This window comes from Trichosurus vulpecula, chromosome 9, assembly GCF_011100635.1.
Source record: "Trichosurus vulpecula isolate mTriVul1 chromosome 9, mTriVul1.pri, whole genome shotgun sequence".
Lineage (NCBI taxonomy): Eukaryota > Metazoa > Chordata > Mammalia > Diprotodontia > Phalangeridae > Trichosurus > Trichosurus vulpecula.
Genome location: NC_050581.1, coordinates 28,847,036 through 28,872,750, shown reverse-complemented (window position 1 = coordinate 28,872,750; position 25,715 = coordinate 28,847,036). Strand labels below are relative to the sequence as shown.

Below are 25,715 nucleotides of genomic sequence, written 5' to 3'. Positions count from 1 at the left end.
AAAGCACATGTAATGCTTTTGAATAATAATCTTTCACTTAGTATTTCATGCTGGCTCTTTTTAATGTCTTATGAAAATTTTATCCTCCTTTTAGTTCTTCTATTTATTAGATGAGACAAGGAATGAAGAATAAAATTATTTTTGGAATGGGGAGCTCTTAGAAGGTATCTTCCATATAGTCCCATAGATTAAAAAGCAAACATTTCTGTGTCACTTTACAATTTATCAAGTTCTTTCATATTAGTTTTGTCCAATTCTCATGAGCAACCCTATAAACAGAATAGATATTATTAACCTCATTTTACAGATTAAGAAATTAAGGCTCAGAGATTCACAGAATCTTAGCCTCAGAAAGGATCCCAGAAGCCTAGATTTAGGCCATACCATTCCTGATGAAGGCGCTACCACATACCCTTGACCATCCAACCTTTAGTTTAAGAGCTGTGGAGAAGGGGAAACCCACTGCCTCCTGAGACAGCCTCTTTTACTTACAAATAACTTAATATGTTTTTTCTTACATAGAGCTTTTTTGGTAATTTTCCTATATTCTTCAAACAAAAAACCAAACAGATATAGTAATATGTGGCACAGTGAAAATTATGTGGAACTTGGAGTCCTAGAACCTGAGTTCAGATCCTAGCCTGGCCATGTACTACTGGTATGATGTTGGGCTAGTCATCTTAACCTTTCCGAGTCAGTTTGCTCAGCTGTAAAAGGAAGGGGTTGCATTAGATGACCTCAGAGTACCCTTCCACCTCTAGATCTGTAATCTTAGTTATTCTTCTGAGACCAAGCAAGAAAAGTCTGTCTAATCCCTCTTTCACATTTTTTAAAATCTTTAAAGCACTTGAGGACAGATATCAGTGCTCCTCCACCCCTCACCCTCTTAAATCTCATCCTGGCAAGCATTCCTTGTTCCTTATATGGCATAATCTCAAGAACCTTCACTACCCTGTTCTATCTCCAGTTTATCAATATGTTTCTTGTGGTCTAGCCAAGGTGGAGTATAACTGGCCCCTCGAAATGGAGGGAGCTAAGACCACATTAACTTTTGTGGGTGCCATATCGCCCTGATGACTCATTGACTTTCCATGCCCTCCAGTCCTTCAACTCTTTTTTTTTTTAAAAAACTGCTTTCTAGCTGCACCTTTCCGATCTTATGCTGGGAAAATTGAATTTTTTTGAGTATCAAGTATAAGACTTTATAGTTATGCTCACTGAATCTCATCTACTTCCGTTCAACTCCCCATGCCAGCCAATCTGATCTTTTTAGATCCCAGCTCTTCCATCAGATAGTTAGCTTTTCCTCCTCTTAACTTTTGAGTTATCCCCAGCCCTTTGCATCTCTAACTTAGGCCCTTCCGACAACTTCCCCTTTTGTGCTTCTCTTTCATTATTTCTTGCTTTGTCAAGAATTTTATTCTTAAGAGCTTCCCATCCCTCTTGGGTTTACTTCCCCTCGAGAATTTTAGTCATAGAGATCCTACTTCCTCTCTCTGAACCCCCTGACATCTCTTCTCTTGCATCGTCATCACAGTCGTCATCATCATCACAGCTTTAGGGTTTGCAAAGCATTTGACAATATCTTATTTTACCCTCTCAAGAACCCTGAGAGGTGGATACTATTATTGTCCCAATTTTGCAGATGAAAAAACTGACGCAAAGAGAAGTTGAGTAACCTCTTCAGGGTCACACAGCTAATGAGTGACTTAGGCTAGAACTGAACCCGGGTCTTTCTCACTCTGGGTCCAGTTTTGTATCCGTTGCACTACCCAGTTGCCTCTAGGCCTCTGCCTAGTTTCGCTTTACTTTATAAATTCTAAAATAGAATAGTCATTTCACCCCCTGTTCTTCACCATGCGTTTCCTTCTAGAGTCAGCTAGGTGGCATAGTGGATAGAGCTATGAGTTCAGATTCTAACTACCTTTGAACCCTGGGCAAGTCACTGAACTTCTGTTTGCCTCAGTTTCCTCAGCTGCAAAGTGTGGATAACAAAAGTACCTACCTCCCAGGGTGATGAGGATTAAATGAGGTAATATTTACAAAGTGCTAGCATGTAGTAGACACTAAGTAAATGCTTATTTCATCCTTCTTCCTTGTTGGTAAGAATCTGATCCATAAAATAGTTCCCCCTAACCTTTTCTTCCACGTTTTTGAAGGTTGAAATGATCTTTAGGGTAATCCAAGAATCTATTAGCTATTCTGGTTTTTGGTTTAAGCAAGCTTCAGTAGATGTTACTATACTCCTGGATCTTGCCATGGTACTAGGTTTGTGACTTATTTTCCAAACTCATCCGTCCCTTTGCTATTTCAGTAAACTGTTGTTGGTATAATCCCACAACATTATGACTGGGTTTTCTCCTTCCTTTGACCTTAGACCAGTTTGTTTCCCCCTTTCTGGTTCCTGGATTTTCTTATACAGTATGACCTTTTTTTCCCACTGTACAGTGCTAGTCCAACCAACCACCTCCATCTCCTCCACTTTTACCTAGCCTATATAACAAGGTATACAGCTCCAGAGCCATATTTCAGTCTACCCTACTAGGTCTCAGAGATTTCCTGTGAAGACAAATTGGGCTCCCTCTGTTAGGATCTCTGGAATTCCTTGTTTTTAGGTTTAGTGGAAAACGAAGGTGAGGTATAGGATAGTATCTAAAGAAAGGTACCAAGATCCAGTGAAAGCTTTTCAAGCTAAGGGGGCGAAGAGGAAGCCCCTGCTCTCAAGCAACCCAGTCTACTGGAAGAAAGGACAAAGTGGGGAGGAGCCAGTGGAACAGTGGAAAGAATGGGATTGAAGATTCTGAGAGAGTAAAACTCACTGGAAAACCAGAAGGTACAAAGGGAGATAGGAGAGGATTCAATAGGAGGTAGGATGCAGTGGAGAGGACATTCGATTTGGAGCAAGAGACCTGGGTCTTGACTCCATTACTTGCCTATGTGACCTTGGGCTAGCAGTGATGTTTGCTAAACATTGCAATGGAGAGGTTATATGCTATTACGGAAAATTGCATTGGACCAGATTATCATAAGCCATTCTTAGTGGCAGTGAGGAATATGGACAAGGGTAAGTTAGGGTACTTCTGGGCTTCTTTGCAAATCTACAAATACATTCTCACACACAGCAATTATCCTGAAGGTCTAGGGGTTCAGCTTATTTTTTTTTTCCTTTTATGTCTCTTAAGTCTTAGTTGAGACCACTAGAGGGAGATATCCTCACATTTTAAAATCTTTCTTTGTCTACTCTGGTAAGTAAATATAAGCATGCCTTGTCACAAAAATTTTTTAAGGAGAGGGTGTAATAGGTGACTAACCTTAACCTTTATAGTCTGAAAAGATGTGTAAAAAGGCTTCTTGTTGTCCAGGCCAAATACTGACATGATTATGGCTCTGTGTTGGCATCTGGAGTAGTTTTTTTTTCCTCTCTAGCAAAATATCATCTTATGTGTGGGGAGCAAGCAAGGAGAGCAAAAAACTTTTTCTTTTTTTTTTTTAAGTTTATTTTTTTCACTTGAGAATGATTATAATAGTTATTTAAAATTTTAATTCATATTATCTGTTTTTACCATTACCTTCATTTTCACGGAAAGAAAGACATAGGTTCGAATTCCACGTCAGACAGATTTTGGTTTTGTGATGCTTGGCAAGTCACTTAAATTCTCAGTGGTCTAGGCAATTTTATAAGACTATAAGTTGCAGAAAAGTTGCCAACCTGTGCTGATAGGTGAATTTTTCTCACTTGGCACCTCCCCATACCTGTGAAATCACAAGTCTAGTCCTTATTTCTCTCTTTTTCTTACCCAAAGAACCATGCCTTGTAACAAAGAATTTTTAAAAAGAGTAGTTCAAAAAAAAATCTGTCAACCCATTTTTCCATATGTAACAGACCACACCCATACTACCCCCATCTCAGCAAAATAATGAGGGGTGGTATTTCAGTCTCACTTCAATCGCTCCAATCTCACTTCACCCCCTAGGTCCTCAGCAGATGGTCTTACTAAGAGGAAATGGGAACTTCAGAGTCAGTCAAGTCATCAAACAATGATTAAACACTTATACTGCCAGGCCCTAATCTAAGCACTGGGAATGCAAAGAAACGCCAAAGACAGCCTGCTTTCAAGGAGCTCTCAGTCTAATTGGGGAAGACAGCACGCATGCAAACAACTGTGTTCTAATGAGCTATAGAAGGGAAATAATCATTTTCACATTTTCCTAACTTCGGCATTACAGTTATTTAGTGCTCAGTTGAGCCTTATTGTTATTTTTATTTTCATTGTTCTAGATATTGAACATTTGGTTGTTCTTTCTTTTCCTGGTCTAATTAATAATAGGTCATTTTAAAACTGAAATTCTTTTAGGATTATGAAATAGTCTGTTTCTGTTTTTAAACAACAACTAAGCTAATTGTCAGTTGGGGATTACCAAATATTCATCAGGAGCAACACCCAGTACAGTTGTTTGGATGACTAGTATGCGATGGGAGTCCATGAGTGCATTACTGTCAAATTGTTTGCATTTTGTTAGTTATGCCTGTAGTGCCAGAACTGCATTCCTTATTTTCACGTGACTTTTTTTCCTTCCCTTGGATGAAGCCATGCCTCTTGATTTTCCTTCTGTTTTGCTTCCCATGGAAGTGGATCTGAATTTGTAACCTTATAAATTTGACAAGCCTTTGGCTGTATAGGGAGTTTAGCAGCGGGTGAACCGAATGACCTCTGATGTCCTTCCCAGTACGTAGACTCAGAAGCCATTTAGTAGTCTAACCCATACCTGACCAATCATCCCCTCTACAACATTCATCCTTGGCTTAAATTCTTCCTGCTTTCAGACTCCCCGCCAGAGAACTTCAGCATCTCCCAGGTGTTGCAATATGCCTTAGGTTGACATTTAATGAAATAACAAATAAAATTTGTTCTTTTCCAGAATGAGGGAAAAGCTGCTACATCCATCCTATGGCAGCCTATTCCGTTTTTGTCAGGCACCGGTCAACAAGCTCTTAGTCTGTGCCAGGCACTGTGCTAAGCTCTGGGGATACAAAGAAAGGCTGAAGCAGTCCCTGCCATCACAGAGCTCACAGTCTAAACAACATGTAAACAGCTATGGATATATATAAGACATATACAGGGTAAACTGGAAGTAATTTCAAAGGGTAACTGTCGTTTAGCAAGGTTTTCCTTATATTAATTCTGCAGTTGCCACTCTGTACTTTCCATCCTTTTGGCACCAAGCAGAACAGTCACTTGAAGACCACTTCCTAAGTTTTCTCTTCTTCATTTAGGTATCCCTAAGTCCTGTGGCTGATCTTCATATTTCACATTCTGCAATTAGTTATTGTTTGTCCAGGATCCAGTTTGGAGCAATACCTTTCCATTTTAGCATTCTGTCAGTGCTGTATCTATATAGGGTACTGTTTTTCCAAACTTTGGTATTGGGATAGTTGCAGAAGAGGACATTCCCTCTGCTTCTGGGAAATACTGTGAATGAGAAGAATTATCTATTTAACCTTCTTTCAGTTCCTCTGGCCCAGCCTGCCTTCCAAGTCTTACGAGAGAAAACAATTATTTCTCCCTCTGGCAACTTAATTCTTACCTTCTCAGAGCTGCACCTGGATTCTGAGTGATTTGCCTTCTCCCTCCCCCTCCCCCCGAAATGGAGCTGAATCATAGAGCCTTTAGGAGGCTTTCTAGCTTAAGATTAGGAAAAGAAACATTTATGTGTAGTATTAAGATTAGTGGAAACATTATTGTATAGTAGGAGAATGAGTAAAAAGAACTTTCTGAAAAATGACTTCGATTTCTGCTAAAATTTTCTTAATGACCCTCCTAGATCAATTCTGCTTTTCTTCACCTCTTCAGCCTTTCTTCCAGCTTTCTTCCAAATTGTATGGTTTTTTTTCCTAGTTTTGCTGCTCCTTTGCTTTCACCAGCACCTGAAAACCTACCCTATTTTGTCTGTTTAAAACTGAGGCTGAGAAAGTACCCTCAGGAAATGGGAAAAGGAAGACATAAAACCAGAGCAGAGGAGGAAACAATACGGGGCATGTAAAAAGGCCAAAGTGGCATTGGCTGGACCCTGCCCATCCATTTGAGTCAAAGAGATTTAGTGGATGGGCCCTCAAGAAATTTTGGAAAGTATCTTTCTTCCAGTTGACTCGGTTTTTATTAGGATTGAGACCTAAATTTGTTTGGGCTTGTGTATTGTCGTGAAGTACACTCAAAGTTGCCACATATAAAAATGTTTGTAAGATTTCCAATTTTTTTTGAAGCCATATATAGTTTATATAATCTTAGAGATATCTTTTGTTTTTACGTTGCCTACAATTCACAACATATTCTTCTCCCATCCCATCCCATAAAACCATCTCTCGTAACAAAATGGTTTTTTTTTTCATAAAAGGGAAAAAAACAGTAATAGAGATCAGCAAAACTAGCCACTTTATCTAATGTTTGACATTATATGATACCCAGAGTGTCTCTTCCACTTCATATATTTCTCTTGTGGGGCCAGGCATAGATGGTATTTATAATTTCACAGCATTTAGTTTTGATTATTTAACTGTTGCATTTTTCTATTTATGTTGCTGTTTTCTTGACATCTCTAGTAAATATGTTTGTTAAAAGGACTTTTTATTTTGTAAAACTGAGCTTACATTTGCTAAACTTGTGTGTTACAAGGGAAAAATATATGGTAGAGAATTATTTCATACCAGTCTTCTTAACATAGACAGTTGTCCTGCTTTGCTAATGAGTTTGAGTAATAGTCCTCGCGTGTCTTGTCTTGTTCGGGACATGTCTGCTGTTTTGAAGCAACTATTTGATCATGGGCTTTTTGGTGTTCTTTATGGTTTTGCCATCTTCTAAGCTCCTGCCTTACAAACAAGTTGTGTTTTGAAAGTTTGTTTTTAATTCAGCCATTTGGAACTCAGAACACAACTTTTCATATGTGGGAAGGTGAATGAGAATGAATGGACAGAGAATCCCAGTGGGCCCATTAGAGAGAAAAACTGATATTGATGTCCGATGCTGTTTGTTTAAAGAAAATTAATTTAGTTGTCAACTGTTGTCTTTACGTTAGAGACATTTTAACCCCCACTCCCAGAGTTAACTCTCCTTTGTTAAAAAGAAAGGCAATTAAATAAGAAGCTTCCAATGGAGCCACCATATCTACCAATTATGAGCCATCCTAGTTGTCTTTCACTTCTCAATGTGGTTCATTATCCCTTCATTAATTTCTCAGTACTCAGAATTTTACTTCCTTTGGACAGTCTGTTCATTTAATTAGTAGTCATTGGAGACAACTGTTCTCTTGCTTCTACTTATTTTATTCTTCATCTTCTGATGCAACTTTTCTCTCATGTTTCCTCTGAGTTCTTTTTATCTGTCTGTTCTTACTTTACCATAAAATTCCTATATGTCGAACAGTATTTTAATGACTGTTTTCCAGTTTTGACTCTTAGAGGTTTTTTTTTTCCCTCTACTTTTGCCAGTTTGTATGATCTAAGGTAAAACCTCAAAAGTAGTTTTGGCCTAGTGCAAGGGGCAGCTTTCTTGAGGTGAATAAAACCTTGAGTAGTTTTAATTTGCATTCTCTTACTATTAGTGATTTGGAATATGTTTTTATGTAGTCACAAATAGGCTGCAGTTCTTTTGAAAACTCTTTGTATACTTTGACCACATAACTATTAGGACATGCTTGTGATTTCATATATTTGTGTCAATTTTCTGTATGTTTTATATATCAGACTTTGATACTGTGACACAAACATTTTCTTTATCCCACTTGTTTCTCTGATAGTTCAGCATTGACTTTAGCCTTTAAAAATCTTATCTATGTATTTCCAATTACTCTTATTTTACATTATGTTATCCTCTATCCATTTTTTAGTTAAGAATTTTCCCTCAGCAGTAGTTGGGAAAGGTCCCTGACCTTATTTTATTTCTTTTTTCTTTTTTCTTTTTTTTTTTTTGTACTGTGTGACATTTTATTGTCAGCTCAGATCTCCATTGCTTAAAGCATTGGTCTTGACCTAATTTCTGCTCAACTCTTTTTCAGCTTTTCTGGTAGTTTTTATTTCTGAAAAGTTAAACTTCTAATAAAATATAGGATAAGAATGAAAAAAATGTTTATACATGGCTCTTTGGCTGCAAAAGCCTTAATGTTGTCAAAATACAAATTTGTTGTAGAAAAATAAGTCTCAGGACTATAATTTTGGATGGTCCCGTCTCATTGTTAATGATTAAATAGGGATAAGGACTAAATTTGTGATTTCTTGGGAATAAGGAATTCCAGGGAGACAGGAAGGTCCAACTTAAAGTCTTAGAAAGTTAAAGTTGCCCATGGTAATGAGAAATTAAGTGACTTATCCAGGGTCACCTTGGTAATATTTGTCAGTATTGAGACTTGAACTCAAATCTTCCTAGGTCTGAGGCCAGCTCTTTTAACCACTACTTTGAACTCCAATTCAATCAAATATAACATTGAATAAGTAGAATGCTGGTGCTTAAAGAAAGGCAGCTTTCATTCAGGAAAAGGTAAAATGGAAATTTGTAGACATTCACAGACCTGCAGAAATTAAAAATCAGAAGAGATCCCAAGGGACTACCTAGTCTAACCTATGCCTAAACAGGAGTCTCCTCTGTTATTTTCCCAACAAGTGGTTGTCCTGTACAGCTGAGCCCAGAAGGGTTTGGAAATAATGCTGGATTTAATCTGAAGAAAAGTTAGAAAATTTAGGTACCAAGATAGATAAAAGGGAAACAGTTGGATAAGGATTTAGGTTTTGTTTGGTTTTTTTAAGGTAGAGGATTAACTGCTTACATAGTGCTTTATATCAGTTACTTTACTGAATCCTCATAACAGTTTTCTGAAGTGGGTAATATAGATAATAGGACTCCTTTGATAGATGAAGAAATTAGTGTTTAGAAAGAGAAAGTGATTTTTATTCATGGTCACCTGGTTAATAAGTAATGAAATAGAACCTAAACCAATGTCTTCTGACCCTGTGTTGGGTATTCTTCCTGTGTTATGATAAAAAAAAAGGGTAAAAGAGAGGGAGAGAAAGAAGGAAAAGGGGAATTAAGTGGGGTAGCTTGGACAGAAGTAGTCATGAGGAGAGGAAAAAAAAGATTATAATGGAGTAACTTTTCTACCAAGGATTTTTAAAGCTATATTTTATTTTTACAACTATAGGCATACCTAGGGATGTAACCCTGGACACTGGTTCTGTGAGACTTGTGAAACAATGCCCTAGACTAGTGACCCACAAGTGACAGAAATATTGTTATCTATTGCAAAAGGGAAAAAAATATCTTTTGGAGGCATACATACATACATACACACATACATACACACACATACATGTGTATGTGTAAGAGAGAGAAATCTTAAAATTAGGTATTTTTGTACGTCATTTTTCAGCTCTACCTGGCATTGTTTTGAGATTGTTATAACTTTCCCTTTAAAGTACCCCAGAATAGCATGGGGGCTGGAAGATTTGCTGAAGAAAGTCTTTATTCTTTTAATTTCAATTGCACTCTTAGTTGCTTAAGTTTCTGTTTTGGTATGTGATTAAATGGCAATAATGCATTATTTCTGGTAGGCAAATTTTCCTTTTGAGCTTTGGATCCGGAAAAACTGTTCCTTTTAGAGTCCTGCACCTTGGGAACAGGAAATTAAATGATGTTTTACTTTGCAGCAGCTATTTTAAACTCGTGATTTCGGTTTCTCCATAACCGAAAGGAAAGATCAGATAGTTCTGTTTCCTGGCTCATTCATGAATTCAAGCATTACTAGATTAACAGAACTTGACTGATGAGTAGATCTGTTTCTGATTGCCACCGGGGGAAGGAACTAAGAGATTGGATATTTTATGATTCAAGAAGTCAATTATTTCAGGGAGCCTCAGAGATGTTTCTTTAAATAAGTCTTCTAGATCTGGCTCAGTATACAGCTTTAGCTCCTTCTTTATTAGCTGCGGCATTGAGAATTGGGGATAACAAACTGAAATCCACATAAATTATGAAACTCATCTTACAGCTGCTGGCATCAAACTCCCATCTTCCTTTAGGCCAGAAATTACACTTTAAAAACAAACAATAACAAACTACCAATTCTAACTTATAAATTGCTAATGAGAAGGCTAACGGAGGCAGGACATTAGAAGAAGTAAAGAAAAAGAGGGTCGGTGTAATCCATAATTTGACACCTCAGTAGATGAATAATTGAGATTTGACTGAGTTTTACTTTGCATTTTATTTTTATAGGACAACCAAAAGACCTCAAACCTTCTATGATGGAAGCCATGCCTGCTCTGGAGGAGTGTGTCACATTCCAATGGCTGAGCCATTTTGTTCTAAAACCAGAGAGGTTAGTAAAGTATCTGAAAACTCAATCCAAATTTGTGATGTACAGACTTCATTGATGTGATAGGGAAAAGACATTTGTCACCTCACTGATTTTCAGAATTGATTTGGTAACTCCCGTTGATTAGGCTTTTTTCCCTTTTCCCCCTTCACTCTTTCACATACATCTCTCTGAAAGTAGGTCAAAAGGAGTACATTTATTGGTCATAGACATGAAAGTAGCTGTGTTTCCCTGTGAAGACTTCAAATCCCTGATCGGCAAACACCTCAGAATATATTGGAAATTTCTTCTTTACAGAAATCTCTTTAAGCCTCTTGTCCATTTTGCGAGGGTTAGTTTCATTAAAACTAGATAATCTTATGACCTGTGAATCCACTTTCCTGGGCACCTATAAACTATAATACTTCACAACATCTTGAAAGCAAATGTGCACACGAGGGTACTACTGTTAACCCCTCCACATTCTGGCACTCTTCTTCCCTCAGGATACTTGTTGCATTGTACATGACATTAAGTGACAGTACCAGTATCAGTTGGCATCCCAGTGGTACAGTGGGTAAAAGGGCTGGGCATGGAATTGGAAAGCCTGAGTTCAAATCCATCCTCAGACAGTTACTAGCTATGTAACCTTGGGCAAGTCACTTAACTTCTATTTGCTTCAGTTTCCTCAACTATAAAATGGGGTTAATGATTACACTTACCTTCCAAAGTTGTTGCCAGTATCAGATGGAATAATATTGTAAAGCATTTAGCACAGTTCTTGGCACTTAGTAGGTGCTATATAAATGCTCGTTTTCATTATTGTTATCTTTATGGTTGTTATTTTCCACATCGCTAACATCATCATCATCATCATCATTGATTTATATGTATATGAGTTCTAATATTTTTTTTTCCTGCAGTTCAAGAGATCATCCTAAAAATTCTGGTTTTGAGACCACTGCTGTAAAGTATATTAAAAATATGGAAACATGGCCAGATTTTGCATCCACATTTCTGTCCATGCATTCAGGAATTCAGGTCTGCTGACCTTATCTAGCAGTGCTCCTTTAAAGAAATATCAAAGATATTGAATTTTCTTTTCAGAATTGGAATATGAAGAGTGGAATTAGGAGAAGGGCAAATGGGAGTTCAAAATATACAAGTCATTACTGTATCAGTGTAACTGGTACAGGCAGGGAACTAAGTTTCTGAATCATTTAGGGAACGTAGTGAGGACTAGTGTGTATGTATAGATATGTGAACATAAAGTTTTTGCTGCAACCAAAGGCCTTGGCACTGTCCGTAATTCAACATCAAGAACTGTGTTCTGTTCCCCAAGGAAACCCTGTCTGAGGATCATGTTGTTCAGCTTTCTGCTACAGCTCAAACCAGTTGACTGGGTAGATGTGGCTGCTGAGGGAACTTAGTCACACACCTGCTTCCAACTCATGTCTAAGATGGCCCTATCCTTATTACTGGTGTCCACTTCAGAGGGGAAGCAGCACCTTCTTCATTTGTTGATGCTGAGGAATATATCAAGAAGAGGCCTGACACACAGCAGAGTGTTTTTATTGCAGGGAGGGGCAAAGTGAGAAGGAAGAGAGTTGGGAGCACTCTAGCAGCATGGACCCTGGGTTTGGAGGAGTGCTCAAATGCTGGGTTTTCAGGGGGTTGAGTTACAGAGTTTTCTTGGCTGGGTGCTAGCTTGTCATGAACCAGATGGAGGCACAAGTGCAGCTCTTATTTCAGTTATCAAGCAAGGGTAGAGATTTGGCCTGGGCAGGGGATACCGCCTCAGGGTGTGGGGTATAGTTCTGAGTGTCACAGTGTGCCTTAATGTTAGCTTTTAAAAAGCCAGAGTGACTCCATGAAGGCATAATCAGCAAGATCGCCAGACCCAACTTATTGCAAACTGAAGTTTTCAGTGGAAATGACATTTTAAAAGAGGCCTTACTACCTCCTTTGCTGCTTTACCCTAAGAATGACAGGAACTTTCCATTTGACTTGCAGCCAGAACCTTTAGTGTAGTGGTGTTGTTTCCTCCATTAGAATGTGAGCTTCTTGAGAGCAGAGACTATCTGACTTTTCTGCTTGTATCTCTGGTTCCTTGCCCATAGTAGGCACTTAATGTTTTATTCATTCATTTATTCATATGTCTATATATTATGTGTGCACCTGTATAGCATATATATATATACATATGCATACATATGTACACATAGAAAGATATAGATAAGTGCAGACTTCTATGTGAGTGAGAATTTGGTCATCTTCTACAGATTGATGCACATGAGACCACAAAGGACTGGGCAGGAAACTTGGAACTCAGTAGGTTGCATCATTTGTACTGCTCTATGAACAGAAATGAAAATGGCAACTTTCCAATGTTCAGCTTAGTTTTTTGGTAGGTCAGCTGTTCCTTTTCCAGATCATATTCTGGAAGGTATGTGTGTCCCTCATGGTTCTGTCTTAGGCTCTCTGTTTCTCTTTTGGCCAGCACTCCTGTGGGTCTTCCCCTCCCAGTTTGATTTTTTTTTTTTTATTAAAGCGGTCATCCCTTGATTCACTTCTTAAAGAGGCCTGTTCACTGAATGGGCATTGCCTCAACCAACTCAAAGTGAGAACCTGAAAAAGCCTTAGCCTAAAAGGGCCAGGGTCTCCCATTACATCCTGGGCCATCTCCAGTCGTCCTGATGAATATCAGGCCACTGGACCCAGATGGCTCTGGAGGAGAAAGTGAGGCTGGTGACCTTGCACAGCCCTACCTCAAATCAAAGTCAACTGCAAGTCCTGTCACCGTCTCCCTGAAGTCAGGGTCCTCTTCCAGAACAAAGGACAAACCACACAATTTTACTTAGTAATCTCATCAGCTGTTGTAGATTTAATTACAGTCTCTATGCTAATGATTCTGAAATCTACTTATTCTGTCCCAATCTCTCTGCTGACCTCTGATATTGCATTTCCAACTGCTGTTCAGACATATCAAACTAGATATCATCAGGTAGACATCTTAAACTCACTATGTCTAAAACAGAAGTCATTATCTTTTCCCCTAACTCCCTCTCTGTCACCTTTCCAATTACTGTAGAGGGTAATTCCATCCTCCCAGTCCCTCAAATCTACAACTTCTAGGAGTCAATGACTCCTCACTGTTTCACACCACCCATATCCAAGCTGTTGTCAAAGCCTTTTGATTTCACCTTTGCAGCATCTTTCCTGTATGCTCTCTTCTCTGACACTGCCACCATTCTGGCGTAGGCCCTTATCACCTCACCGCTTGATTACTGCATTAGCCAGCTGGAGGGTTTGCCTGCCTCAAGTCTCCCCTCATTCCGGTTCATCTTCTATATCAGCCGCTATCAACCATTTCTTGAAGTGCAGGTCTAACCACGTCACTCCCCCACTCAAAAAACTCTATCCCTATTGCCTTCAGGATCAAATACAGAATGCTCTGCTTGGCGTTCAAAGCCCTTCACAACCTAACTCCCTCCTACTTTTCCAGTATTTGTGTCTTACTTCCTGACTTGTATTCTTCAACCCGATGACACTGGCCTCCTGGCTATTCCACAAACAAGATACTGGCTCAAGGCATTCTCTCTGGCTGTCCCCCATGCCTGGAATGACCTCTGTCCTCAACATCACCTACTGATTTTCCTGCCTTCCTTTAAATCCCAATTAAAATCTCATGTTTTACTGGAAGCCTTTCCTAACCCCTCTTAATTTTTGTGTCTTCCCTCTGCCACTTATTTCCTACTTGTCCTGTGTATAACTTGCTTTGGTATATATTTGAACATTCTCCTTCCCATGGTAAAGCACTTTGAGGACAAGGACTTTCTTTTACCCCTTTGTATCCTCAGCACCCTGGCACAGTGCCTAGCTCATAGTAGGAGCTTAATAAATATTGACTGATTGATTCCTCTAACCTTACTTCAAGGCTGAGCTGTATACCTATGATTACACTGCAGTGCTTGATGTTGTTTCAGCTGCTTCAGAGGACTTCAGCAAGAATGGAAATGATGAAAAGGCATTCTTTCATGCAGGAAAAATGGGCAGTTAAACAGGACTTCCTTTTATTCACTAAGTGTAATAGAGCTTTAATAATAATCTCAAAATGATCAAGGCAACTAGATGTCACAGGGGATGGAGTGTTAGACTCGGTGTCAGGAAGATCTTAATTCAAATCCTTCCTCAGACGTTTACTAAGAGTGTGACCCTGCATGAGTCACTTAACCTCTCTCTGAACCTCAGTTTCATCGTCTGTAAAATGGGGAAAATAATGAAATCTACCTAACAATTGTTGTGAGAATTAGATAAGGTAATATATATAGATAGACAGATAGATAAATATAGATATAGATAAAATGCTTTGCAAACTTTAAAGCATTCTATAAATTTCTGATAATAATAAAGTATTTAGAGGCATGAATACACAGCACTTCCTCTCCAACTTCAACTTAAGTTATCTTTCCCTGTAGGCATTTTAAATATCTGGGCAAAATGATCCTGAGCTATGACACATTTAGTAGTAATCCAGTGTTGCTTCCATATTTCAAAGAAGGAAAGGGTAGAGGTATAAAGGTGTTCTTTAATGTGACTTGAAGATACTTCACTGGGTGTGTGGTCTCCTCTGTATGCCTACTCTATTCAGGAGGGCATATTGCAGTCCATCTGTCTTTGTGTCCTGTACAGGCCTATGTCCTCCCATAAATACTCTGAAGAGTTGGAGATATACCTCTGGGTCTTGATGCATTGTTTCATGTGCACCAGTGAGTGTGCCACTCAGGCTCTCTTTCCATTTGTTAACCCTCTTGCTTGTTACATGATCAACAGGATACCTCCTCCTTTTCCATTCATTCATTTCCAAGCGCAGATGTCAAAATCCTGGCCACAAGTGTCACCCCAGCGGGGCTGGAACCAGATTAAAATGTAATTTGGAAATGTTTAACAAAATAAACATACATTTCAGTGTAGATAATGTTAATTTTTGTGGTTTTCTAAGTAATTATGTAGCCCATAGGAACCTGTTTTGATTTGAGTCAGACATCATTGTCCTAGAGGGTACTTACTAGCTGTGTGACCCTGGGTGAGTCATTTGACCTCTGTCTCCCTCTGTTTCCTGAACTATGGGGATGATAATAATAGCACCTATCTTCAAAAGTTACTGGGAGGACTGAATGACATAATATTTGTAAAGTGCTTAGGATGCCTGGCATATCATAGGTGCTTGATAAATGCTTGTTTCTTTTTGTGAAGTAAGGACCATAAAAGAAGTCACCTTATGTTCAGATACATTTTCATAGATTCGAAAATTCAGAGCCTGGACATTTAATCCAGATATTATATACTAGGGTAATTCAACATGTATCCATTGACAGTTTAGGATTATAGATTTTGAAAGTAGAAAGGACTGGGATTTTACCAGTCAATCCCTTTATTTTAAAGAGAAGGACACAAACATAAAAACAAGGATCAGGAGTAGAATTTGTTTGGGAAAATATATGTCTCCATATATATATACATATGTATATGTGTATGTTTATATCTGTAGCTATAGAGAAATATATCCACACTTAATTGTAGCCTTCTGGAGGGCAGGGGGAGAACGAAGTAAAAATGTGCACAGCCGCGAAGAGAAAAAAGCTAACAAGGGAGCAATGAAAGATGGATGGCTCTCAACACAATGTGTAGTATTTATCATACAGGCTTTCTTGAAATGAAAATTTTATTGTTAACAATATTTTGAATCCTCTCTTATGTTCTGCTATGCACATTGCATGCTTTTTTCCCTTTCTTTGTATTTAAGTTCCAGTATTTAAGTTTATGATATGTTTTTGTTTCTTTTCTCTGTTCTGTATTTGTGTTCTGGTGTTTGAGTCTAAAATTTAAAAAAAAAAGTAAAGAGAAAGAAAGTCAAGTCAGTAGGTTAAGCAGATTGCCCAAAATGGCAAATTTCCCAGTGGCAAAACCTGAATTTGTTCTTGATTCCAAATCACTGCCTCTCCTGCTATAACATGATGCTTTAATTACATATGCATCATACTGGAACTCATTATGCTGTTGTCAAGCTGAATTTCACCCCTCCTCCCATCTCTTATCCTACTCTCCCTTCCTCATTCATTTTTTACTTCTAGGTCAGTAATTCCTGAGCATTTTTTAAATACAAGCATCTTTCTTTAATGTCAGATGTCACAGTCCCATACATGAAATTCTCAAACATTAGAAATTACAGAATAACATTGATAATACATGGTGAACATACGGATTTGAAAGGTCTCATCACCAATAACTCCATCCCATACAGTCCAGCGGTATGCAAGATTAAGAGCCACTGCCTTAGATTACTGACATTGTTTTTCTGATGTACCTTTAAGAAACCCTCGATAGTTTTGGTATGTATAAAATGGCTATGGGGTTTTTTCATTTGTCGGTTTCTTTTAGGTTCTCATAGAGACTGCTAAGAAACTTGGACTCAAGTGTCACTCAAAGGGAACGATGGTAACTGTGGAGGGACCCCGTTTTAGTTCTCGGGCAGAAAGCCTGATGTTCCGTGTTTGGGGAGGAGATCTGATCAACATGACAACGGTGCCAGAGGTGGTGCTTGCCAAAGAAGCTGGAATTTGCTATGCAACCATTGCTATGGCGACGGATTATGACTGCTGGAAAGAGCATGAGGAGGCGGTGGGTGGAATTTCTTTCCTTACAAAAGTCCCTTCTTTGGTAAAAAAAAATTGTAATAGAGCTAAGTCCATTCAGAGAAAGTTTTCTATGATCCTTAGAACTGGTTTTATGTTTAAACAATACCTTAGAGCTCACTATGTTTTGAAATCTGCTTTTGAAAAATGGAAACACCACAGAGACACCACATTGTAGAATAATTTACCTTTTTCAGTTTTTAGGAGAAACTTATCTTGAGATCTGTCTTTGGCAGGGAGTAAAGGACAAACTAACTTCTAAATGATCCATTATATTGCAAAGCTGTCTACATTTTCAGAATCTGAAAGCAGTTTTGTGGTTGTGGCTTTACTATAAATGGGAACAGTTCTGGTTCAGTGTGAAATTTTTTTTTTTTTTAGTTTTTTGTTTTCTTTCTCCCTCCACACCCTAAAAGGGGGGCTTTACTACTGTTTGCTTTTTAAGAAGTTAATTCCTGGAATGGATAATTCACAGTGCTCAGCTTGACCCCAAGCTGTCACTGGCCCTTTAATGGGAAATTTCAAATCTGACTGTTCTTCACTGGGAAGCCATTGAGTTCAGAAGTTTAAAAGTATTAAGGTGAAATGGAAAGAACACTGAAAGTCTTTAGAACTAGTTGTGTCACTAACTCTGTGACCCTGGGCTGATTTGCCTTCACCTCTCTAGGCCTCAGTTTCCTTATCTATGGAATGTTGAGATTGGGTGAGGTGATCTCTAAAGTCCCTTCTATTTCTAAACCCCTGTGATGGTAGAATAGGGCAACAAATCTGCTCTTTGCTGACTGTGATACTTGCAGGTTGCTCTGGGGAAATAACCAGCCACATAATACTTTACAATTTAAAAACCACTTTCCTCACAACAGCCCTATGGGGTAGGTAGAATTATCACTCCTGTTTTACAAATGAGGAGACTTAGGTTAAGTAATTTGCTTATGATCACATAGCTAGTAAGTAGCTGGGCCTAGAGTCAGGAACTCTCATCTTACTGAGTTCAAATCTGGCTTCATATACTTATTAGCTGTGTGACCCTGGGCAAGTCACTTGACCCTGTTGGCCTCAGTTCCTCGTCTGCAAAATGAATTGGAGAAGGAAGTGGCAAACAACTCCAGCATCTTTGCCAAGGAAATCCCCAATGGGATCACAGGGAGTCAGACATGACTGAACAGCAACCTAATTCCAGGTCTTCCTATTTCATGTCCAGTATTTTTTCCACCACACTATACTCCCTCCTTGGCTATAGGCGTTCTCGAGAAGTATGTAAAGGGGCCAGGGCTAAATTGGGGAGAATGCAGCTTCCTGAGATAGGTCACTTCTGAAAGGTGGTAGAGAGCATGAATGAATGAGATGTTTGAGTGCAGGTACTGTACAAATGAGGAGAGATGCTTAGACCCATATCACTGTTGTATGAGGCCAGTATGTCCCAGCACTCTCATGGATATGTCTAAGGAAAAAGAAAAAGGCCTGGAAAACACTTCTCTGAGAGACTCCATTGGCAACATGCTTTTTATATCTTGTCAGAAAAGTTGGCTATGGAACTTACAGAAATTCAGAAAATGACATGTGGTAACTTTAATTACATTCGGATTTAGCCATGAAGAAACCCAAACTTAGTTTTAAAAACTGCAGGTCCTAGCCTTTTCCCTGCCTTTTTTTTCTTGACTGAAGCCTTGCTATTTATAAGAAGTGGGGAAGTGCTGGGAGTATATTTCTACTGCTGAAAACACAGATCCATCAGATCCCTCTGGAATTTGTTTTGTGGCTATAACTTACCCCAGGGGTACAAGAAGAGCAAGAGTTTCACAATTCAGAGGTCCCAGCCCCCGATTGACCACTTAGGGATCCCTGTGTTACGTCAACCAGAATCACACATGCCCCAGTGATAATCTGTTTTATTTTGTTTTTAATTTATATTATCTGTGGTTTAAAACACGGTTTCTCAGGCCTTGTTGGAGGAGTTGGAAGACAGGGATTCTTCACTCCCTTTTTTGTTTCCTTCTGCTCAGAGTAAAAGGAGTGTCTTTTCTGAGAGTTTTTAATTTTTGTTCTTAGGACACTGCATTTTTCTTTGAAATTGAAAATTATTTTAAAATTATATTAAAGTGGTCTTTTCTTTTGATAAGTGAACAGTTCCTAATTCTAACCCTAACCCTTAATCCTGGAAGGAATCTTAGTGGTTATCTCATCCAGTTCCTTGGGAAATTGAGGTTCAGAGAGGTCACTTATCCAGTCATAGTGGAAGTAAATAAAAGATCCAGGATTTAAATATGAAGGTTCTCTGATTCCAAATCCAGCATTCTTTTCATTGCCTGCTTATCTCTTTTAGAAAATTGGATATTTAGTGTAAGCAGTGATAAGTCATTTTACATAAACTAAGATGTCTCTTCATGAAAAGTGTTGGTAATCACAAAATGTAAAAGTGTGAATTGAAAAGCATCAGGGCTTTTAATGTCACTTGCTTTTTCATCTAGGTTTCAGTTGATAATGTCATGAAGACTCTGAAAGAAAATTCAAATAAGGCCACCAGTCTGCTTCTCACTGCAATACCACAGATCGGATCTATGGAATGGACAGAAACCCTACATAGCACGAAAGTAAGTCTCTTAAAAATGAACTTGCAGCAGATGACAAATAGTCAACTAATCAACTGCTTGACCGCGTTCAGCCCTTTCCGCCCCCACCTCTCCCCATTTTTCACTTCATTTGTAATTTTTCTTGCCTAGGTTGCCCTGTTGTACTGCTTCCTATAATTTACAAACCTGGGGTTGGAAGAAATGTCAAAGGCCACTTAGCCCATAATGACCCTGATCAAGAATCTCCATTTTACAAATGTCCAGCGAGAGGTTATCCAACTTCTGCTTGGAAATAGAAAACTCACTACTTTGCAAGGCAGCCTAATTCACATTGGAACACCTCTAATGCTAATACTTTTTTAGCACGATGAATGCTTTCCAATGAGAGATACTTAATGTAAATAAAGCCTGAAGCTGAAAGTATTAAATGAATCTGATATTTAGTCTGGTTTAGTCTGGCACATTAGAAAAAGTAACAGTTGCTGAAAGCAAAAGTCCACCTCCCCCAAAAATAAAAAAGATTGGGAATACCATTTCTTTACTTCTGGCGATATTCTAATAATAATAATGATAATAACTGCAATGAGAAAAAGATTATGTGAAATTTCCTTGGTTTATCTTTTTTGTCTCCCTTCCTCCACCCCAGTTAGAAAGGAGCATACTACTGTTTTCATACACACACACACACACACACACACACACACACACACACACACACACACACACACACAGTTACTATGCTAGAAAGGTTCTTTTGAAATACTACAGAACCCAGAGAATACTCTCTTCTTTTTTTTAATTTCCACATTAGTCATGTTATGAGAGAAAAATCAGATCAAAAGGGAAAAACCACAATAAAGAAAAAAAAGAGAAAGTAGTGTGTTCAATCTGCATTCAGACTCCATAGTTCTTTCTCTGGATGTGGATAGCATTTTCCATCCTGAGTCTTTTGGAATTGTCTTAGACCATTGTATTGCTGAGAAGAGCTAAGTCTATCAAAGTTGGTTTTAAGTTTTTACTTAGAAAAATGCAAGAGATTTTCATCATCATCAATTGGAAGTGTTTTGTGAATACCTCTTACAGTAGAGTATGGCTGTGATCACAGCCAATGAGGAATTTTTTTTTAAAGACCTGGGTTTTCCAGATCATCTTTCTCCAAAAATCCCTTCTAAATGTGAAGATTATAAGCAAAACTGCTAATTGATTGCTTAATAAATTTTTACTCTAGCCACATATTAGTTTAGGTCATATTTATGGTACAATAGAGCTATATTTTTTTTAATGTGCTCTCTGCACTTGTATTCAATTAATGAGGCATTGAGGTAACACTCTTCTCCCTACCCTCTAGCCCTGCCATTTCTGCCAATCCAGTTCTCCCCCATGAAGCTTTTTCTCCTCTCCTTAAGTAACTCTCCCTTCTCTTAGTTAACAGTCTTTTATTCCTCCATTTCTTCTCTTTCAAATTCTGCCTTGTACTAAAATTATTTTAAGGCAATAAACTTTGCCTTTATTAGGTGCCTACCATGTGCACTTGATAGGCGTCATAGTAAACAGAGAGAAGAAGACCTCTGTTCAAATCTGCCTAGATCACATACAGCCTTTGTGACCCTGGGCAAAACAGTTAACCCTCTCATGTAAAGTCAGAAGTAGGAAGTGGATTGTCACACATGGGGAAGAACAGTTAGTCCAGTTTGTGTAGATCCTAGAATGTGTAAGGGAGAATACTGTTTAATCAGCTTGGAAAGATAGGCTACAGCCAGATTATCAAGGGTTTTAAATGCTAAATAGAGCAGTTTGCATTTTATCCTAAAGGCCAGGGGAAGCCATTGAAGTTTCTTAAGCAGGAGATTGAACTCTGCTTTAAAAACATTGGTTTAATAGTTGGGGGTGGGGAGTAGCTATGTGGCACAGTAGGGTGCCAGACTTGAAGTCAGGAAGACACATCTTCCAAATATGGCCTCAGACACTTACTAGCTGGGCAGGTCACTTAACTGTGTTTGCCTCAGTTTCCTCATCTATAAAATGAGCTGGAGATGGAAATGACAAACCACTCCAGTATCGTTGCCAAGAAAACCCCAAATGGGGTCGTGAAAGTTAGTCATGACTGAACAGCAACAACAAAAACAAAAGTTATATAGAGCAATGTTATCAAGCTCTAAGGAAAAAAATGGGCCACTAAACCCATAGTTAAGTCTCCCTGTGGAGACTTATTAACCTCATTTATGTTCTATTATATTTTTTAAGTTTTGTCAGTAGTTCCCAATTACATTTTAATCTGGTTTGAGAGGCATTAGGGAGTTTGCTGGGGCATTTGGCCCTAGGGCAACACGTTGACACCTGGTGTAAAGAAAGAATTGGAGAGGGGAAAAGGCGCTCTGTGTGTGTGTGTGTACGTACTGGAAGGGATCTTGGAGATCACTTAGTCCAAGCTTCTTATTTCATAGATGAGGAACCTGAGGCCTAGGGAAGTTATTTGAATTGTCCATGATCAAACAGCTAGTAAGTAGCAGAATGGAATTTAAGCCCATATCCTGACCCTAATCCCGTGCTATTCCTGTTGTACCCCACTGTCTCCATAATAGACTTTTGGTTGTATCTCTGATCTTGTGAACTAGATAAGTAGTGAATAGAGGCTGCGTTATCTACTTGGAAGTGGGAAGCACCTTAAGAATTAGGGCCGGTTTATGATATAACCAGCCTCATTCCCAAATGAAATGAATCATCATAAATATTAAACAGAGGAATTATTTTGCTAACAATAGGAAAATAAATTGCAAGAATGGGGAATACCAACTTAGAGTGGAAATGAAAGCCTTGTTTTAGTTGCCATGTTTTTAAGTTAAGTAGAATTTCCAGGGGCAGTGAGTATATCACCGGCCCTGGAGTCAGGAGGACCTGAGTTCAAATCCAGCCTCAGACACTTGACACATGTACTAGCTGTGTGACCTTGGGCAAGTCGCTTAACCCTGATTGCCCTGCCCAAAAACAAAAAACAATTTCCATGTGCAGGTGTAAATTATTTCTATATGAACTGCTAAGGGGCTTACAAAATTGTAAGAGCACAATTGAATAGAGTTTGTGACAAGCTCTTCCTAAGGATCATCAGGAAGGCATCAGGGTGTAATAAATGTAAAGAGCACTGGATTTAGGGTCAAAAGACCTGCCTCCTAAACATGGCTGATCTAGGCATCATAACACGTATAGTGGGAAGAATGCTAGACTTGGATCTAAGAGAACCCTAGGTTTAAGTCCCATTGCTGCTTATTAATAGTTGTGTGACCTTGGGGATGTCACTTAATCTCTCTTGAGACTTTCTTCTTCTGTAAAATAATGATATTGATAATAAACTATAGTACCTACCTCAGAGGGTCATTGTGAAGAGCAAATAAGATCATATGTTTCCAATGCATCAGTATTAAAATTTTCTGTCAGTGGGTTTATAATTTTGTTGATGTGGGCCCTCCTATTCTAGAAATAAGGAACCTGGGGCCCTAAAAGATAAAGTAACTTGCCTGAGGGTCATACAGTGGCTTTCCTCTTCCCCTCAGAAATTATGCCATATGCCATTTTCTAGTAAAGAAAACCCAATAAATACCTTCAGTTCTTATTACTTGTTTATAGTGACTTAGTAGAATTCATTAATTTGTTGATATCTTTATTTCAGCACATGGTCCAATTTTCCATTATTTTACCAAGACACTGAAATGGTGTGGATACTCAGGAGCAGAAGAGGTCCCTTCTCCAGGAACTCCAGGATGTATAATCACAGCAAATAATAGAGAATCACATGTTCTGTATTACTTGTGAAATAGTTGTGGTGATAAAAGGCTGTATTTACTCAAGAGTTTACTTCTGCTAGGTCTTGGCAACCTCAGAAGTAAGTGAACCTGAAGATTTCTAAAGGTACTTGGAAACAGGCTGCCATTCCAGTATCTCTAATATTTACAAGTTTAAAGAAAGAAAATACCATACTGAAGTGGATCATTTCTCCCAACATTAAATGCTGACAGTGTATTTGCTCTTAAAAGGAGGTAGTTTGTTGAGTCTTTTCTGTTACAAGAATGCTTGACATTCATTTCATTGCCTGTCTTTCCAAGAAGAGTTATATTTGTCTAGAAATGAGGACATAATTCAAGAAAAAAATATGACTTTTAGTATTGTAGGCATTTTATTGTTGATATTTTATCTATTTTTTTAAATTGTTGCTGCTTTTATGGACCGTGAATTCCTTTATATATGGTTTATTAATTTGAGCTTTCTGATTTTTTAATAAATCATTTTCTTGCCTACTGTAAAGTTAAGCTTTTTTTTTTTAAATTTATGATTGATATGGAACAGAATTTCTCAGAATGATCATTTGGATTTGACATCTCTGGTGTATCAAAAGATACAAGGAGTTGTTCCAGGACAGCTTTACCTTGAAATAGTGTGTTTGCTTTTCCTTCTCTGTGGTCTACAACAAAACATTTTTTAACACGTAGTAAGCCTTTGTTTCAAATGTCTGTGATCATGTTTCAGTTCTGTGCTATGTTGTATACAGAACATATAAAAGCTTGCCTTTCAGATATTCTGTTTCTCTACAAATAAATTGTATATCCTCCTGCAGTCAACTTGTTCACATTGTTAGGGAAAAAAAAAAAACAAGAGATGACAGCTTCAAGAGAGTGTCTCCCTATTTAATCTGAGAAAATGGAGACTGAGTAACCAACAGAAATCTTCCCCAAATCAATGGTGAATTTGATAAGCATCCTGCTGAAAATATGGAAGAGGAGCAGACCTTCAAAAGATCCAGAAACACTGAGATGGTTTAAACTATGCATTTTGCTTCAAAGTGAGAATGCTGGAGCATTGATTGAGAAAGGTGGCAAAAATATTATAGCTTACAGTGCCACTCCTAAACAGCAGTAACCCTGAGCTTATATAAAGTATCAATGCAGATATTGAAAGAACTGGAGAAATTCCGAATTCTCGAGTTTAAAGGAACCTCTGCAGTGATCTACTGCAACCTATACCCAAAAAGTTTGCCTTTAGTTTGGGGTTTTTTTAAACACTTTATTTTTTTTCAATTAATAAATATTTGTTAAGCATCTGTGTGTCAAGGTGGGCAACTAGGTGGTACAGTGAATAGAGCACCAGGTCTGGAGTCAGGAAGATCTGAGTTCAAATGTGACTTCAGATACTTAGTAGCTGTGTGGGCAAATAATTTAAACTCTTTGCCTCAGTTCCTCATCTGTAAAATACACTGGAGAAGGAAATGGCAAGCCACTACAGTATCTTTGCCAAGAAAACCCTGTGGATTAAAGTTCATAAGGTCACATAGAATAAGGCACAACTGAACAGCAACAATGTGCCCACCACTGTTCTAGGCACTGAAGATGCAAAAGGAGGCAAAAGGCAGTCCTTGCCCTCAAGGAGCTTACAATTTACTAGAGAGACAACATGCAAACAATATTATATACAAAGCAAGCTACATCCAGGACAAATAGGAAATAATAGAGGGAAGGCAATTGTATTAGCAAGGCAATAAATACAACATAGACGATAATTGTCAATATGCCTGTGTGGTTTTGCATTGCAAATATAAGAGAATGTCCACGTAGAAGATAGAAAAAGAAAATCATTTATTCAGACATCAAAGAACCAGATCCCAAAACTAATAATCCCAATCCATCACAGCAACAAAAAATTCAATACACCATGTCGCAGCATGGTGCCTCACCATCTCAAAACCATCCACCCCCCCCCACCCCCACCCCCGTTGGGGCCTTCCCGCAAATACGCTCAAAGCACAGCACCCGCATCTACTCTTTCCCTCAGCTCTAACTACTCTATTTCCTGTGACACACTTTCCTTTTCCTCTCAGAAAGCCCCTCCCTCTATGTGTGACTTAGGCTTCCTGTGATGTAAGCAGGTCACATGGCCTATTAATGGGTGGGAAAGATCTTCAAATCTAATTTAATTCATTTGGCCCCCAAATCGTTCTTATGCATTACATAGGTCAATAGGGCAATCGATACGAGTTTGGGGATAACTAGTCTCAACAGAACTTTACAACAATATCTGTACACAGAGCTTGTCCTCCATAGCTTCTTCCTGCTGAAACTGGATGTAG

At 38.5% G+C, this 25,715-nt stretch overlaps 1 protein-coding gene across 1 annotated transcript in view; it reads left to right on the top strand.

Moving 5' to 3' along the window:
- Window positions 1–23,892, top strand: part of LOC118831978 (methylthioadenosine phosphorylase) — a 58,115-nt gene extending 34,223 nt beyond the window's left edge. The window contains exons 5-8 of the mRNA XM_036739460.1: window positions 10,260–10,362; window positions 16,780–17,019; window positions 19,502–19,624; window positions 23,268–23,892. Of these exons, the coding sequence (XP_036595355.1) occupies window positions 10,260–10,362; window positions 16,780–17,019; window positions 19,502–19,624; window positions 23,268–23,306 (505 nt within the window). The 3' untranslated portion in view covers window positions 23,307–23,892. The remainder of the gene's footprint in view (window positions 1–10,259; window positions 10,363–16,779; window positions 17,020–19,501; window positions 19,625–23,267) is intronic.
- The last annotated feature ends 1,823 nt before the right edge of the window (window positions 23,893–25,715 follow it).